This window comes from Ornithorhynchus anatinus, chromosome X1, assembly GCF_004115215.2.
Source record: "Ornithorhynchus anatinus isolate Pmale09 chromosome X1, mOrnAna1.pri.v4, whole genome shotgun sequence".
Lineage (NCBI taxonomy): Eukaryota > Metazoa > Chordata > Mammalia > Monotremata > Ornithorhynchidae > Ornithorhynchus > Ornithorhynchus anatinus.
The window spans coordinates 21447106-21464486 of NC_041749.1; the positions used below are offsets into that span (position 1 = coordinate 21447106).

At 43.0% G+C, this 17381-nt stretch overlaps 1 protein-coding gene across 1 annotated transcript in view; it reads left to right on the plus strand.

The window, feature by feature from the left end:
* The window catches only part of SLIT3 (slit guidance ligand 3), a 592453-nt gene that overhangs the window by 373262 nt on the left and 201810 nt on the right, over window positions 1-17381 (plus strand). The window contains exon 5 of the mRNA XM_029051206.1: window positions 1973-2044. Within this exon, the coding sequence (XP_028907039.1) occupies window positions 1973-2044 (72 nt within the window). The remainder of the gene's footprint in view (window positions 1-1972; window positions 2045-17381) is intronic.

A 17381-nucleotide genomic window follows, 5' to 3' on the forward strand; every position in this document is an offset into this window, starting at 1 on the left:
AATGGTGGATTGTGCAGTTGGCTAGGTCATTAAGGAGGTCACTTACGGTTTGCATGGAGCTGAAAAGTGTCTTCTATTCAACCACCCGAGCCTGTTTGTGAGTGTCTGGCCAAACAATTGTGACTACTAGGAGCCTTTGGTTTAGACAAAATGACTGGTATAAATTGAATTAGTCTCATGACAAGGACACAGTCTTCTTTTCTCCTTGTAGCTGATGGAAAGCAGAGGAGCGCCCTCAGTGACACTGCCTGACCCAGTGTCAGTGTGGGCTTTTGTTCACCGCACTGATTCCATCCCGGAGCCCTTCTCATTGAATCAATTCTGTTTGGGGGAGGCTGGGATGCAGCTCATTGTGAGGCAAATTGTACTTACCACAGCCATAGAGAAAGGAAAATGGATTGGGAATGGGGAAGCTTTCCTGTCACTCTTTTCCCAGTGTGAAAAAGCAAACAAACAAACAAAAAACACCCAAATCCTGACTTCACACCTCCAAATCATGAACAGTTGGAATGGCATACAGTTCGAGCAATCAGTGATATTTATCGAATGCTTACTGTGGGCAAAGCACTAACTATGTGCTCGGGAGACCCAGTTGCATCACAGAATAGCCATATCTTGTGGAGGATCGTGAATTAGACCACTGAGTCTCTCCCTGTTTGCTTGAGATTTTCTCTCTTTTTCCCTTCTCTCCCCATCATCCTTTTACCTTTCCCCACTTTCTAACAACGTTTCTAGTGGAGAGTAAGTACTCTTAATGATTTGTGGGTTTGCCTCAGAGTGTGAGTCCTGAGAATGGCCAAGTAGTTAGTTGGCGAGGGAGAAAATCAGGCCACCTTTAAAAGGAATTTATTCGACACATGTTTGGAAACCGATGGGCTTTGTGTATAGATGCCTTTGAAAACCCGCAGATTTAAAGTAGGAGGTTGGAGCTGACTGGTTTTATATCCACTGTTAATGTGGTACTCTTCAGTTAGGTTTTTCCCCTCCTGCTTACACTGAAAGTTAAACATAACCAAAGGAGTCTGGCACTCCTTGTTTATCACTAGAGTTACATGTCAGTTCTTCTGATGAGACTGAAAAGCAGCTCTCAAATCTACATGAGTGGTTGAACAGGTCGGGACAAAGCACTTTGTACATAGAGGCTTTTACATAGAGCTTGTGTTATCCTTGAAAGAAAAAAAATCAAGGCCTCATGTTGGAAAAAGGTACTACCAAACTTTGAATTTGGTACTGGCTGTTCTAATGGCTATGTTTTATGAATCCTCACACAGATGCGCTGTTAGCTTTGCTAAGTGCTACTTTAGCCCCCAGCACGACCTCAGTATGGGGTCGCTTTCTGAAATTTAATTTGCAGCCATTATCCCGATAGCTAGAAAATGCAAGTGGTTTTCCTCCATTTAAGGACCTCTTTTCTCTATTATCGTATTTTAAGGTATCTGACTCAAAAATGACCAATGTTTGTCAACAGCTGCAGCATTTTAGCTGAACTGGGCTTCATCTTCACCAGCAACTGTGGGAGAAAAATGATTAGCCACTCACTTTTTGGTAGAATATCTCTTTTCTTTCCCGAGAGAAAAATATCAAGTGGTGAAATTAGCAAAGGACACATATGGCAGGGAATCGAGGGCTGTTCGCATGGACCCAGAGGCTACGGAGCTCCTCCGGGAGCGGACAAACATGGTGAGGTACAGTGTGTACAACAAATAGTTCAGCAGTGTATAGCCAGAGGTGAGGGACCACACAAACTGTGTGCATTCTGGAGGGAGGTTCTGATCTCTGCCTGGTAACCATTTCAGCAAATGCCATAATGTACAAAACATTGTGAATGTGGGATCATATTGCCTGAGACTAAACAATCTGAAAATGCTTTTGGCCGCTGCCAAAGACATCAGGCGTTTTGTTATCTTAATGTGATGCTGATAAAATGGGGGCCTTTTTGATGAACCTGGTGCCTCTTCTCATCCTTCTTTAGAGACCTGAGTGAAAACCAGATTCAAGGAATCCCCAGGAAGGCCTTCCGTGGCATCACAGACGTGAAGAACCTGTAAGTCAAGCTGTTGTCCCTTCACCTATTGAAATGTGGGTTGCTCTCTTTGCTGTCTGTTCGGGGTGTGTGCAGAAATCAAAGACAAGAGAAGCGAGAGTAGGGAAAGAACAAACGAGGAAGGGAGGGCAAGGAAAGGCAAATGGGTGGCGTGCAGGGGATTTTCAGAGGAAGCAGAATATGCTGAAAGAAAGACAATCATCAAGAGGGCAGTAAGAAGTCAACAGTCCTTGTTCCAGTTCCACTTTGGCTGTTGGGGTAAAATTGGTTGTGCCACAGCTTCTCTGTTGGTTTCGATGTTCTTATTTGTAAAATGGGCAACGTGACAGATATTGACTCCTTACTGCAACAGAAGAGTGGGAGCCATGAAGAAACTCCCTCTGAGCTCCCACAACAACATCATATCTAACGAGGAAGCTGCAGAGTGGGGATGGTGCATCTTACATCCCCACTCCTCCTTGTGCCTGTCGTGCGTCAGCAATGTCTCCATCACTTGTCTGTTTCCAAGGACATGTCGTAAAGAAGAAACATGGTAGGATTATGAAGTTGAGCCTGATGAATAAAGATATTTTTATGCAAACTTGTCACACTGATGCAAAGGGTCTGGTGATGGGGCTTGCCACCTTCACCAGCAGCAGAGCCTATGGTGCAATAACAGTGCTCGGGAAAGATTTGTAAAGATAATAATAGGTGTGAAATTTGTTAAGCATTTCCTCTGTGTCAAGCACTGTAATAAATGATGGGACAGATACAAGATAATTAGGTTAGGCAGAGTCCCTGCCCCATGTGGGGTTTACAGTGTGAGTAGGAGGGAGAACGAGATCTGAATCCCCATTTTCCAGATGATGAGCACAGTGAAGTTAAGTGACTTACTTAAGGTCACATGGCAGATAAGTGGCAATCAGGTCCTTGTACTCCGAGACCCGTGCACTTTCCGCTCGGCTGTGCAGTTTCTCATGGGTCCTGAGGCCGCTCCTGAGGGTTTATGGGAAAGGGAAACCATTGAACCTTCAGTGAAACCACTTTCCAGAGAACTTTTTTTTGTGTAGAAGCAATATGGCCTATTGGAAAGAGCACAGGCCTGAGAGTGGGAAGACCTCAGTTTTAATCCCGGATCTGTCACTTGTCTCTGCATGACCTTGGGCAAGTCATTTAACTTCTCTGTGCTTCAGTTTCCTCATCTGTGGAATGGAGATTCAATACCTGTTCTCCCTCCTATTTAAGCTGTGAGCTCCATGTGGGACCTGATTATCTACTATCTTCCCTAGTGCTTAGTGTGGTACTTGACACATAGTGAAGGCTTAATAAATACCACAGTCATCATTATTATTGTTATTATTTTACCATTTTAGTTTAACTCATTAAACTGAGATCAATCATATATTGAAGCATTACTGTGTACAAAGCATTGTACTAAGTGTTTGAGGAAATACCAAAGAGAAGACACCCTGCTCTCAGAGAACTTACAGACTAACAGGAGAGAGGGATTCTTCAATTAATTCAAAAGTAGGATGTAATAAATGTATCTACCTGCTGTGTCACCATGGGAAAGTCATTTAACTTCCCTGTGCCTCAGTTTCCTCATCTGAAAAATAGGGATTAAATAGCTTTTCTCCCTCCCTTTTGGACTGAGAACCATGTGAGTCAGAGATTGTGTCTGATCTCATTGATTGTATCTACCTCAGAGCTTAGCACAGTGCTTGACACTTAGTAAGGGCTTAGTAATAATAAAAATAATAATGATTATGGTATTTGTTAAACACTTCCTTTGTGCCAAGCACTGTTTTATGCTCTGGGGTAGATACGAGGTTATCAGGTTGTCCCATGTGGGGCTCACAGTCTGCATCCCCATTTTACAGATGAGATAACTGAAGCACAGAGAAGTTAAGTAGCTTGCCCAAGGTCACACAGCAGGACGAGTGGAAGAGCCGGGCTTGGAACCCACGTCCTCTGACTCCTAAACCCATGCTCTTTCCACTAGGCCGTGCTGCTTCCCGAAATACCTTATTAAATATCATCATCATTATTATTATTACATGTAGTGATATGACACAGGTCTCCACTGACGGTTAACCAATTCCTGCATTAGTCACATGTGATTATTTCCTGCCTTTGGCATGTTAAATTTCCTCCATCACCCACTGCTCCACCTCCTACTAGTGAGTTCTTAGATTTGCGAACAGCAGAAGAGCCCATGCTTCTAAACCAACTGTGGTGTATTTCATGTTGGAGACAGACAAAGAATGAGGCTGACAGCTTAGTGTATACAAACATTTCTGTTGGCTTAAGGCAACACCACTCATCCTTATTGGTGTGTTCATTGGCTGAAAACTCACTTGTGAAACTAGGGAAGTAGATGTTAGTGTTCTGTCACTTTCTCTATAATTAATGTGGGGATTGTAGGTTTACTGGGATCCACTGGGAAAGCAGGTGATGACTTCCAGATGCAGAATGTCAACCCCCATGCTACCAAGAAAGGTAGCACTGAAGCCTTGGAATTAACTAGTTCCTCTTTAACTCTTTGGGAGCAAGACATCTCTTTGGTTATCTGGGGACTATTCTCAAGGCTGAAAACAGAGGGAGGTAAATCTGTAAGTGTCTTGTCCTTCCACACCAAGGAAAATCTAAGGGTCAGCCCAGGAGAAATAGAGAAAGAGGAAATTTTGATTGAACAGATTCAAGCAACAGCAGGAAAGACATAGACAAGAACTACAAAGGAACTTCCTAACTCTTAAAATGGTTAGACACTGAAACAAATCTCCCAAAGGATGTTGTATATTCACCCCACTCTCAGCCCCACAGGACTTTTGTGCCTATCCATATATGATGATAATAATAATAATAATAATAATAATAATGGTATTAGGTAAATGCTTATTCTGTGCCAGGCACTACTCTAAGTGCTGGGATAAATACAAGGTAATTGGGTAGGACATAGTTCTTGTCCCACATAGGACTCACAGACTTAATCCCACTTTACAGATAAGGAAACTGAGGCACAGAGAAATTATGTGACTTGCCCAAAGTCATGCAGTACACAAGTGGTGGACCCAGGATTAGAATCCAGGTCCTTCTGACTCCCAGACCCATGCTCTATCCACTAGGCCGTGCTGCTGCTTATTTATTTGGGCAGAGATTGTCTCTCTTTATTGCTGAATAGTACTTTCCAAGCGCTTAGTACAGTGCTCTGCACACAGTGAGCGCTCAATAAATACGATAAAATGAATGGATGAATTTATTTATATTAATGTCTGTCTCCCACTCAAAACTGTAAGCTTGTTGTGGGCAGGTAACCCATCTACCAACTCTGTTATTTTGTACTCTTCCAAGTACTTAGAGTACTTTGCACAAAATGCTGAAAAAATACCATTGATGATGACAATGATGATGATAATGATGATCTACCCTTGAAATCTTTAAGTGTAGTTGAACTCTAGGGGTGTGAATCTTTTTGTAATAGTAGTAATAGAAGCAGTTATTGAGCATCCACTTAGGGTGATATACTGAATTAGGTGCTTGGAAAATACAAAATAACAAAATGACGTGTGCCCTGCCAATGTGAAGCTTTCACACTAAAGAGGGGAGCAATCATGTATTCCACCTTCAGGCAGCTATTTTACCATATATGTTGGCATTTTCCAAGGGATGTCCTACAGTTCAGTCTAGTGGAAAGAGCACAGGACTTGGAGTCAAAGGCATGGGTTCAAATCCCTGCTCTGCCACATGTCTGCTGTGTGACTTTGGCCAAGTCACTTTACTTCTCTGTGCCTCAGTTACCTCATCTGTAAAATGGGGATTAAGACTGCGAGGCCCATGCGGGACGGGGACTGTGTCCGATCTAATTATCTTGTTTCCACACCAGAGCTTAGAACAGTGCTTGGTACATAGTAAGTGCTTAACAAGCACCATAATAATTATTATTATTCAAAACCCAACATTTCCAGGCAGCCTTCTTAGCCATTTGAGAAGCAGCATAGCTCCATGGGAAGAACAAGGACCTGGGAGAAAGAAAACCTGGGTTTTCCCCATCTAGACTGTAAATTTGTTGTGGGCAGGGAACATGTCTAACAGAATGTACTCTCCCAAGTATTTAATACAGTGCTCTCCACACAGGAAGCACTCAATAAATTCAATCGATTGATTGATTGATTCTAATTCTTTCTCTACCACTTGTCTGCTGTGTGACCCCGGGCAAGTCACAGGTTTATTTTCTTCATCTGAAAAACGGGGGATAATAATAATAATATTTGTGGTATTTGTTAAGCTTACTGTGTGCCATGCACTGTACTAACTGCTGGGGCATACAAGCAAATCGGTTTGACCACAGTCCCTGTCCCACTTGGGTCTCATGGTCTTAATTCCCATTTTACAGATGAGGTAACTGAGCCACTGAGAAGTTAAGTGACTTGCCCGAGGCCACACAGCAGACAAGTGATGGAGTCGGGGTTAGAACCATGACTTTCTGACTCCTAGGCCCAGGCTCCATCCACTACGCCATGCTTAGTCTGTGGGACAAAGCATGTGCCCGACCTGATTATCTTGTATCTACCCCAGTGGTTAATACAGTGCTTGGCTCATAGGTATCATTTAACAAATACCACAGTCATTAGTAGTAGTGTTTGAAGCCAAATCATCAAGCAGAATGGGTTGAGAAGTAGACCTAAATGATCTGAGCAAACGCGTGTCCAGAAGATCATCCGTAACCTCAACAGTTTGACTGTGGCCTGAAAGCGGATGCATGGAAATATTTGTGTCCTTTAGTGGCACAGACCTTTAGTTTAATGAAGGGGCAGAAGAGTGTGTGAGCCCTTCTTATCAGAGGAAGGAAGCAGCTAATTACTTCCTCATTTACCGTTGCAGGCAGAAGAAGCGATTAACACAGAATGTCATCTGTCGGTCATGATTTTTCCTTACCTGCTGGCTAGAGAGAGAGATGCCACAGGGAGACAGAAAGGGAGAGAGAGACAAGGGTACCGTGCCTTGAAATCAGGCAAAGCTTTGCAATAAAAATATAAAACCCAACATGGATTATTTTAAAAGTCTCTCCCTATCTTCTCTCGACAGTTGTGTTTTCCTCTGTTTTTCGGTTTCCATTTGCTCGGAGCATGCAGGACAAGCATTCAAGGAGGGAAAATCAATAACCTCTTGTCTTTGCCAGCCAGCAATTGTGAATTGACTGTTGGAAAACAAAGCTGGCTGGGCTGTCTTTGTATTCTCTATTTAGTCTGTGTTGCCTTATGCCCATGTCTGCCCTTGTGCTTCTTGAGATTAATGAGGGTTGTCTCTGCCACTGTGAGCATGAGGTAATGTTAATGTGTATGTGTGTGTGTGTCTCAGAATACAGCGATAGACCCGGGAAGACACCCGTTACCTCCGCCGCTAATCTGTAATGTCTATCTTGTAGATGTTTATAGTGAGACTGGGTTGATTTCATTTCTGTCACCAGATCTTATAAACCCACTGAAGATGCTGAGGGTGATAGGTACATTCCCCCAAGTCATTAAGCGGTGAGTGTTCTTTCCAGACAGGAGTCCTGACAGGTCTGATCAGAGACTCTGTGAAATTGTAAAAATAACTATAATAATTGCGGTATTTGTTCAGTGCTTACTACGTGCCACACTCTGTTCTAAGAGCTGGGGTGGATACAAGCAAATCGGATTGGACACAGTCCTTGTCCCAAATGGGGCTCACAGTCTCAATCCCCATTTTACAGATGAGGTAGCTGAGGCCTAGTGAAGTGAAGTGACTCACAGCAGACAAGTGGCCGAGCAGGGGTTAGAGTCCATGACCTTCTGACTCCCAAGCCCATGCTCTATCAGCTACATGATTCTGCTTCTCCACCCCGGATAGTAGTAGATCCAGAACATTGTTTTTCAAATCTCCTGCTACCACTCACTTTTCCAGAAGCCTGCTATCAATCAGGTTTGGAAGGCAAGACCAGTCACGTCAGGAAAGGCAGCTGCTATGGCATCACATTCCTTCCTCAGTAAGCCCCTGTCCTGGCTAGCTAGTTTCCTCCTCACATTAAGGGAATATGCAAAGGAAGGGAAATCAAGGGAAGGGAAGAGGCAAAAACTATATAGTCAGAACAAATGCTTCCTAGAAGGTTTACAAGGAAGGTAACAGAAGCTGCAAGGGTCACAATGAATTTATGTAGCACTTTTTGCATCAACTCTTTCATTGTATCCTCATAATATCTCTGGGAGGCAGGGAAGACAGCTCTCTTATGCCCATTTTTCAGCTGAGGAAATTGTGGAATAGAGGTTCGCTGGCTTAGCCCCAGGTCACACATATCAGACCAGTGGGCGATCTGAGACTAGAACCCAGGTCTTCTGCCTCCCAGACCCATGCTCTCTGCCTACTACATCACCCTTCCTCACACCTTAGACCTCAACATATCTGGGATAGTTTAAGAGCAGTCCTGCCTTGGGACAGGGGGCTGGCTCAGATGAACCAAGGGTTCCTTCTACCATGAGAATCGTTTGATTTCATGGGTTCACTCTGAAAGTGGGAATGGAAAAAAAATGACCTTCTTTGGGCAAGGATGATATCCCTGCATCAAGCATAAGCATTCTGAAATCGGGGCCCAGCATTTTTGCTATTTCCCAGAATAATGGAATTCATTACTCTTGCTCACGGAGAAGAGTTATTGCATGGAGCATTTTTATTTGTGAACCAAAATTTTTTAAACATGTCAGTGGCATTTAGCCTCACTGAACACTAAATCCACAACAGGAAGGAGGCTTTAAAACGAGCCTGCCGAAAAGCCGCTCTAATATATTTTTTTTTTCCTGAAGCAGCTTGCAACAGTTTCTCCATCTGTAAAATTTAGAGGAGGCTCGAGAGAAACTTTCAAAGGTCCTTTGGGTTTGGCTTTTGGTTGAGAGGTTTTCAATCAATCAATCAATCAGGGGTATTTATTGAGCCCTTATTAGAGACAGAGCACTGCCCTAAGAACTTGGGAGATAACAATTTAACAGAGTGGCTAGACATGGTCTCTGCCCACAAGGAGATTACAGTCTAGAGGCTTTTGTCTCATCTTCTGGAGTTTTCCAGGGAACAAAGTTTTGGCTCTTACCTCATCAGTGTCCTGGGGTGCCCGCAACCAGCCCTCGACCATTTTACAGCTCGGGATCTGCCTTGGAAGTCAACTGTGCCAGTTCAGCTCCCTCCAGGCTGGTGCTGGTAAACCCTGGGCATTAGACATGGGTTGGACATGGGTTTCTGAGCAGTGATGAAAAAAAAAGCAACAATATGTTCATGGCCTGGACTGTAGACTCAAATCACATTTAAAACAATTACTCTAATTATTATGTGACTTGTCCCTGAATAATCTGATAACTTTTTTTGCTGGAAACGGGGTGCTAATTATAAATTGTTAATTTGTAAATTGAGAAGCAGCTTGAGAAGAGCACTAGCCTGGGTTCTAATCCTAACTCTGCCACTTGCCTGCTGTGTGACCTTGGGTAAGTCATTTAACTTCTCTGTTTCATGATCTGTAAAATGGGATTAAATATCTGTTCTCCCTTCCCCTGTAGTTTCTGAGTCCCTGTGTGACAGAGACTAATTCTGATCTAATTGTACTGTATCTACCCCAATCCTTAATACAGTGCTTGGCACATAGTAGGCACTTATAATTATTATCATTATTATTATTACCATTATTATATTTACTATCATCAGCAGCAGCTGCATTGTAAAGAATGACTTTGCCCTCTATATAAGATGCTTTCTCATTCTGGGGAAACAATTGTGAGAAAATTCCAATATAGATTTAGGTGGTGATTCCTGGATTCTCTAAGAAAGCTCTTCTTTTTGGGCTGTAAATTCCAAGTTGAAAACTCCCCAGGGATTGGGGCTGTGTTCTCCACAGTCCCCAGTAGAGTACTGTGCACATGTAAACAGGCTGGGGATGCTAGTTGGGAATGACGACCAAGTGTTGGTGCCTGGAAGACATCCTTTTGAAGTGTCCAAGATAAAAAGAGCAAGCTGTAGATATGTTTCAAGACACTGATATTGAATCATTTTGAACAGCCAATCAAGTTTTTTCCAGCTCTTCCTCCCTCCCCACTTTAAATAATGCTTTGGATTTGTATAAAACCTTCATTTGCCAAGTATTTCCCATTTCTCATCTTACTGATTCTTTCAAACATCTCTGAGAGGCAGGGGAGTGGGGAAAATGTAGCTCAAAGAGGTTTAACTTGCCATGATCATATGAGGAATCACTGGCAGGACCAGAATTAGAATGAAGTCTTTTTGACAACCAAGCCAGGGGTCTTAACCAGAACCTTAATTGCCAACCATGATGAACATGATGGCAGTGAGGATCAGTTGTCCGCAGAAGAATATATGGGATTGTGGGCTGGAGCTTAAGTTTTTAATTAAAATTCTCCCTTGCCCACCCCAGTTTTGCTGCAGTGTGTTTGTTCTAGCCTACATAGCTTGTGTGCTGAGATGAGGTGTGGTCTTTCATTGGAAGAGATTAATTAACTGCGTGAAAAGGAGCACTGGGGGAAGATGGAGAAGGGAGGAGTGGAGCTGGAGGGTTCTACCATGATTGACCAGTCCAAAATAAAGATTTGGAATTGAAGTGCCTTCACTCCAGAGCTATGGCAGAAGTGGTTAGAGGATTCTGAGATGTCACAAGAGATGATTGGCATGGAGGAAACGTCTCAAAGGATGAACACTGTACTGAGGTCAAGGAAGGGTTGTCCTCAAAAATGGGAATAAAGAGGGATTACAGCAGCAGGTAGGAAAGAATACATCCTGTAAAATAGCAGTTTATCTCATCAGTCACTGCATTACTATGTGATAAGCTCCTTGTGGCAGGGAACAAATTTTGTGCATCTTTTGTACTTCCCATGGAATGAGTACAGTGCTTTTCATTCATTCAATCATATTTATTGAGCGCTTACTGTGTGAAGGACACTATAATAAGCACTTGGAAAGTACAATTCAGAAACAGATAGAGACAATCGCTACCCAGCAACGGGCTCACAGTCTAGAAGGGGGAGACAACAGGGCACGTAAGTAAAATTATTACTCCTATTTCTCTTCCTCTTTCTCCTCCTTCTCTACTTTCTCATCCTCCATCTCTTCCTCCTCTTTCTGCTTTTCCTCTTCCTTTTTCTTTTCCTCCTCTTTGTCCTCTTCCTTCAGGATCAGGCTGGCCATAAGGCCAGAAGACATACACCAAAGAAAAAAGATTTCTTATAGACAAGTACAAGCAGTGTGGATAAATCATGGGCCTGGGAGTCAGAAGGACCTGGCTCCTAATCCCAACTCCACCATTTGTCAGTTGCATGACCTTGGGCAAGTCACTTCACTTTGGATATTAAGTAAATTGGATATTAAGACTGTGAGCCCCATTTGGTCAAGCGCTTAGTACAGTGTAAGCATTACATAGTAAGTACTCAATAAATACTATTGAATGAATGATAGAGACTGCATCTAAATTAACTTCTATCTATCCCAGTGCTTAAAACAGTGTCTGACCCATAGCGAGTGCTTAACAAATACCATGCAAAAATTACCTTTTTAAAAAAAAAATCTAGAGGATCTTCTTAAAGGAGCCTCTCAGCAATAAGGGGCCACTTATAGTGTGAGCTCCCGAGGGACAGAGACCAGGTCTAATTCCCACCTCTGTATTCTCTACCAGGGCTTAACAAATACTATTATTACTGCTACTTCCTGACCAGATTTCCACCAGCAACTTCTTAACTCCCTTGAGTTTGTCTCTGTTACGGTGTATTGTTTTTATGAAAAGAATTGATGCAAGAAGAAGGTTAAGCATCATCACTCTTCTGAGGAAGGCAAGATTAACTAACAGTGGGGCTATTTCAAATGATCGACAAGAGTCAAGTGAATTGCAATTTTCTGAGTATGGGTTGTCGTATTTTGTGTTGCTTGGAGTGTGATGGGGCTGCATTTTATTGGGGAGAACCCAGTATTTCATTCCTGAATTGCATTTGAACTGACAAATCCATAGGTGTCTCAGCTGCTGGGTGCTGGGAAAGATAGCTCCATCTCAGTCGTAAACATTCAGGTTGTTAAATGGACGTGTTTGGATGTGTCCATTTAAACCATCGGATGTTATTTGCTACTATTAACTTTTTCTTACGGATTTGCTTTTTCAAAAGCCCCGGATATGAGAGCAAATAACCTAAATTACATCTAACTGCCGATAATCACTCTCTGAAATAGCATGCAGTCCCTCCTACATAACACAAACAGGTTGACTTTGCACTGGGTCATGAAAATCAGCAAATCTGAGCTCTTAAAACTATTTATCATCATTTACGAAGGAGATCTCTTATCTCTCTGCTCACAGAACTCTGTGTTTTTGGCTTAAGAATAACAGAACCATTCAGTAATCTTATAAAAACAGAGCTTTGGAGATCCAAGTGCCCCTGAAATACACACACACATACACACACACACACACACACACACACTCTAAAGAGGAATGGCATAACAAAGGGTCACCCACAAAAAGAAGAGATTTCCTTATTTTCTTTCCAAGCCTCAATCAGTTTTAGGGATCCAGTGTAGGCAGTGTCACTGGTTAGAGGATCTGAGCTGCAGTGAAGGCAGGTGGTAGGTCATTAGCATCACTTTTGTTCAGATCAGAATTGCACTGTAATGTGACTGTATTCGACCTCAGTAACTACCCAACCTTCTCCTAGAGTGGAAGTTTCCTCTGCTGCCACCGCTTCGGCCACAGATGGGTCCTGTGCCCCTTCCCACCTGCCCACTCGTCGCTTTCCGGGCTCCGGAAAGAACACAACTAGCAGAGATGAGAGAGTGCACGTGGCTCTGCGTGAACCATTAGAACTCTAGTCAGTTCCTCCGTGCCAGCTCTGAAATGTCAGGGCATAGGCCCCATATCTACCAACTCTATCATATTGTATTCTCAATCAAGCAATCAATCAATTGAGTGCTAACTGCATGCAGAGCACTGTACTAAGTGCTTGGAAAGTACAATCTAAGAAATAAGGAGAGACAATCCCTGCCCACGACGGGCTCACAGTCTAGAGCGGGGAGACAGACATCAATACATGTAAACAGGCATTTATGTAAATAAATAGAATTATAGGTATATACATATATGAATAGGTGCTGACAGGAAGGAAGGGGGGGAATAGCAAAGGGAGCGAGTCAGGGTGACGTGGAAGGGAGTGGGAGCTGAGGAAAAGTGGGGCTTTGTCTGAGAAGGCCTCCTGGAGGAGGTGAGCCTTCAGTGGGGCTTTGAAGGGTGCTGAGGGGAGAGTGATTGTCTGACAGATTTGAGGTGGGAGGGTTTTCCAGGCCAGAGGAAGAATGTGGGCCAGGGGTTGGAGCTGAGACAGGTGAGATGGAGGCACAGTGAGAAGATTAGCACTAGAGGAGCAGAATGTGTGGGATAGAATATATAGGAGAGAAGAGAGGTGAGGTAGGAGCGGGCAAGGTGATGGAGAGCTTTAAAGCCAATAGTGAAGAACTTTTTTATTGATATAGAGGTGGATAGGCAACCACTGGAGATTTTTGAGGTGGGGGGTGACATTCCCTGAACATTTCTGTAGGAAGAAAATCCGTGCAGTGGAGTGAAGTATGTGCTATTACAGTTTTATTACAAGTACTATTACAATGCTCTGCACTGCACTCTATAAATATCACAGATTGATTTTCCAGAGTCTGGGCTGAGAGAAGATCCCTAGTAATTTACCCCATCCAAACCATACATACATCAGTAAGACATGTGAGGCTTCTCCCTACCAGGAATTAAGTTCAATCACTTTCTACTTGAGCCCATTGGTATCCAATCACCCTTTTCCATAAGGTCAGCCCATGAGCTAGATTTCTCAACTAGAGTTAGGTCACACCCACTCACTTACTTATTCAGACAAGCCAGAGTGAATCTTCAAGGAGAGCTAGGCCAGTTTAATGGTTCACTGGTGTCACAAGCTACATCGCAAGAACTGAGCATGAAGAGATGAAAATAAATTTTTGAGCCCCATTTATAACTCCACTCCTAGTTTGGAGAGTCTCTGACCCCATTTTGTGCCTCTCTTTCTTTAGTGGAAAACGGGGAGTCGTTATCATCAACTGTGTTTACATGCAGGGAGCCATTAGAGAAGTTGAGGGGATTAGCTAATTACAGATTGTGAGGAGGGTCTATGAAAGGAAATGTTATAGAAATGGTAAATGGAAGGGTGGCCTTTTTTGTCTTACTGACTGACTGGAATGTAGGAAGGTATACTTTTCGTACCCACACAGCTTTTGGGATTGCCAGAACCAGCGTGGTCTAATGGAAAGAGCATGGGACAGGAAATCAGACAACCTGCTGCTTGCCTGTTGTATAGCCTTGAGCAAGTCACTTAACTTCTCTGAGCTTCAGTTCCCTCCTGTAAAATGGGATTAAATCCCTGTCTCTTTCCACCTTAGACTAGGAGCCCGGTGTGGGACGGGGCTCTGTCAGACCTGATATATCGTGTATCTAGGTTAGATACATAGATATAGGCTAAGGAATGTGGCTCATAGTATGCATTTAACAAATAACACAATTATTATTATTGTTATTATTGGGATAGGCTATATAGACAATAATTGATCCCACTCTTGATTTGAGTTTGCCTCTTCTTGCTTATAACTTCAAAACCGCAACATTTGAGCTAAGACTTTTCCAGTTTGTCTTCACTAAATATATAATTTGAGAATTTTTGTAAACAAGGCAGAAATGCAAAATATCCCTTTGACCTTGATATAGATTTCCAAAATTGAGATATAGTGGCATTTGGAGGGTAGATGATTTCTTGGAAATGTGTGCGCATTCCTCCTAGTTTTGGGCCCACAAGAAAACAGATGTGGACAAGAAACCTAACATAGAATTTGCAAGTTAAAGCTCGTTCTGCCAGGGCACTGAAAATATGATGTATTGTCATATGGAGGTCCTAATTATCACCTAATTTGACAACTTCAATGCACACATGAAGTCCTTCATTGACAATAGTCTTTGAAACTTTTCAATATGTTTGTGTTTCATTTACTTGTGTAGTTGTAGGAAGGATGTAGTAGGAAGTATGAAGGAAGGAAATAGTAGGAAGGATGTAGTAGGAAGTATGAAGGAAGGAAATAGTAGGAAGGATATGTGTAGGTACAGGAAGCGGGTGATTATGTAAATGACAAAAACACTGTAGTATCAATTACAATGAATCAAACTATTGGGATATCAGATCTTTTGTCTTTCCCTTAGCTCAATGTAAAGAAATTCCTGAAGTCTGTAGGAGGGAACAGAGGGTGACACCACGACAACATGCCTGGTGGCAAGATTTTTTGAAATGAGCCTGGAGGCATCTTGCTGCTGCCTTTTGCATATAAATGGTGTGGGATTTGGGGCTCAGTTCTGTATGATGGGAAACCTGGCCTCATTTTTCATCCAGGGATAGGTTCATTCATTCATTCAGTCATGTTTATTGAGCGCTTACTGTGTGGAGGGCAACCTATTAAGCACTTGGGAGAGTACAGTATAACAATAAGCAGACACATTCCCTGCCCACAACAAACTTACGCAGGGAATCTTTCTAAGGAGCCAGAAACTGCCTTGTATTTACTGCTACTTCTGTAACTGACTATTGTTCACTGATGCTCACATCCTCCCCATGTGTGAAACCTACTCTGCATTGAGCAAAGTTGGTGCTGCTCCTGTCAGTCCATTTGCATGACGGGAAATATTTGTATTCTGTGGGTGTCCCTGACTTTGGACTTGACCAACCATGAGATATCTTTCAACAACAAATCACTAGCAGCCAACCTCTTGACCTCTAGAAAATGAATTTCACTGCGGACAAGCTGGCCCCAGTCCCCTTCCCCAAGTAAAATGTCAATTAGATCAGAGCCAGAATATCTCTTTTGTCTACTTAAGCGTATTCAGTCAGCAAACTTGTAAATATTATCTTTCTTTTTTGGAAAGGCTTCATACAAGTTCAAAATGTATTTCTGGTTTGTATTTGTAATTATAAAAATCTAACATTTAAGTTCACTTTGAGATAGAAAAAATGCTTAACGCTCTCTCATCTGCCGTGGAACCAAGTCTTGTCATACCATGAAAGGTTAATTTTAATCTGATTAAATTCATTTTATTTCCTGTCTCTTCTGTTCCACATGTGGCATTTTTCAGTTTGCTTTTTTTGACCCTGGCTGTCAGAGAATGGACACCTTTCCCGCCACTTAAACAGGACCATGGTGCCAGAATGACTCCACTTCCCGGGGTGATTTTTGACAGCCAAAGGATTTATCGAAACTGGAGAAGGAAATGAACCTAGCCAGGGCAGTGTGCTAAACTCCACTCTCCCCTGCCCCACAAGGCACTCTTGATTTTCTGCTGAGACTCCCATTAAATGTCCCAAAGGATAGAGCTTTCTTAGCACTTCTTCCCTGGGAGTCTTTCAGATCGTATTTCTGATAGTTCTTCAGGTAGAGAACTCATTCCTGTTAGCTGTTGGATTCAGAATTGGTTGAACTTATCTTCATGAAGCCAGAGAGGTAAATATTGGCTAGACTTTTATTGCACATGTCTCTAACTCTGATAAGACCTTAGTTCTTCAGGCAGGGAACTCAATCCTGATAGCTGTTGGACTCAGAGTGTATCTTCTTCCTGCCCATGAAGCCACAGAAGCAGGTATTGGGCAGACTTTTATTGCACGTATCTCTAAGTCTGACATAACCTGTTGCTAGTGGAGACAATCCCAAAACTTACTTGGATTCTGGAATTCCACCATGCTCTCTTCTCTCCTCCCACCTATTAGTGGTTCTCAGCTCTGTTCCTCTAGCTTTTTCCCCCCTACTTGGTCCCCTTGCAACAAGTTGGACTGGGGCCTTTTGGGGTCTCATTGCCTCCAGTCTTCCTTGGGCCCTGTGCCCATTTGAACCCATACCAGGCTACTATTTCTGGGCTGGGCAAGAAAGAATTGAACTACTCAGCAGCACAGCATGGAATATCCCCTACAGGCATCCCAACATCCCACGGAGCCAGGGCTCTGATCCGGGACTCATTGTCTCTGGGTATCCTGGGTCGCTGTTCCTACCAACTCCATGCCCCCACTCCCTGCTTGCACTGAAATTCCTTGCCCCGATTAAGTCCAGGATACCCTGGCTTCCAGCTAGCTTTAGGACTTTGTATAGGCTCACATGTCTCTCTCTTCATCCTAGCTCCTTTATCTGCCTTTGCACATACATTTCTCAGGACAGACAGTGTACACACTATCTCATACTATTCACACAGTGCATCACACCATGAGAAAGAGTGTGGCCTAGTAGATAGAGCACAGGCCTGGGAGGCAGAAGGACTTGAGTTCTAATC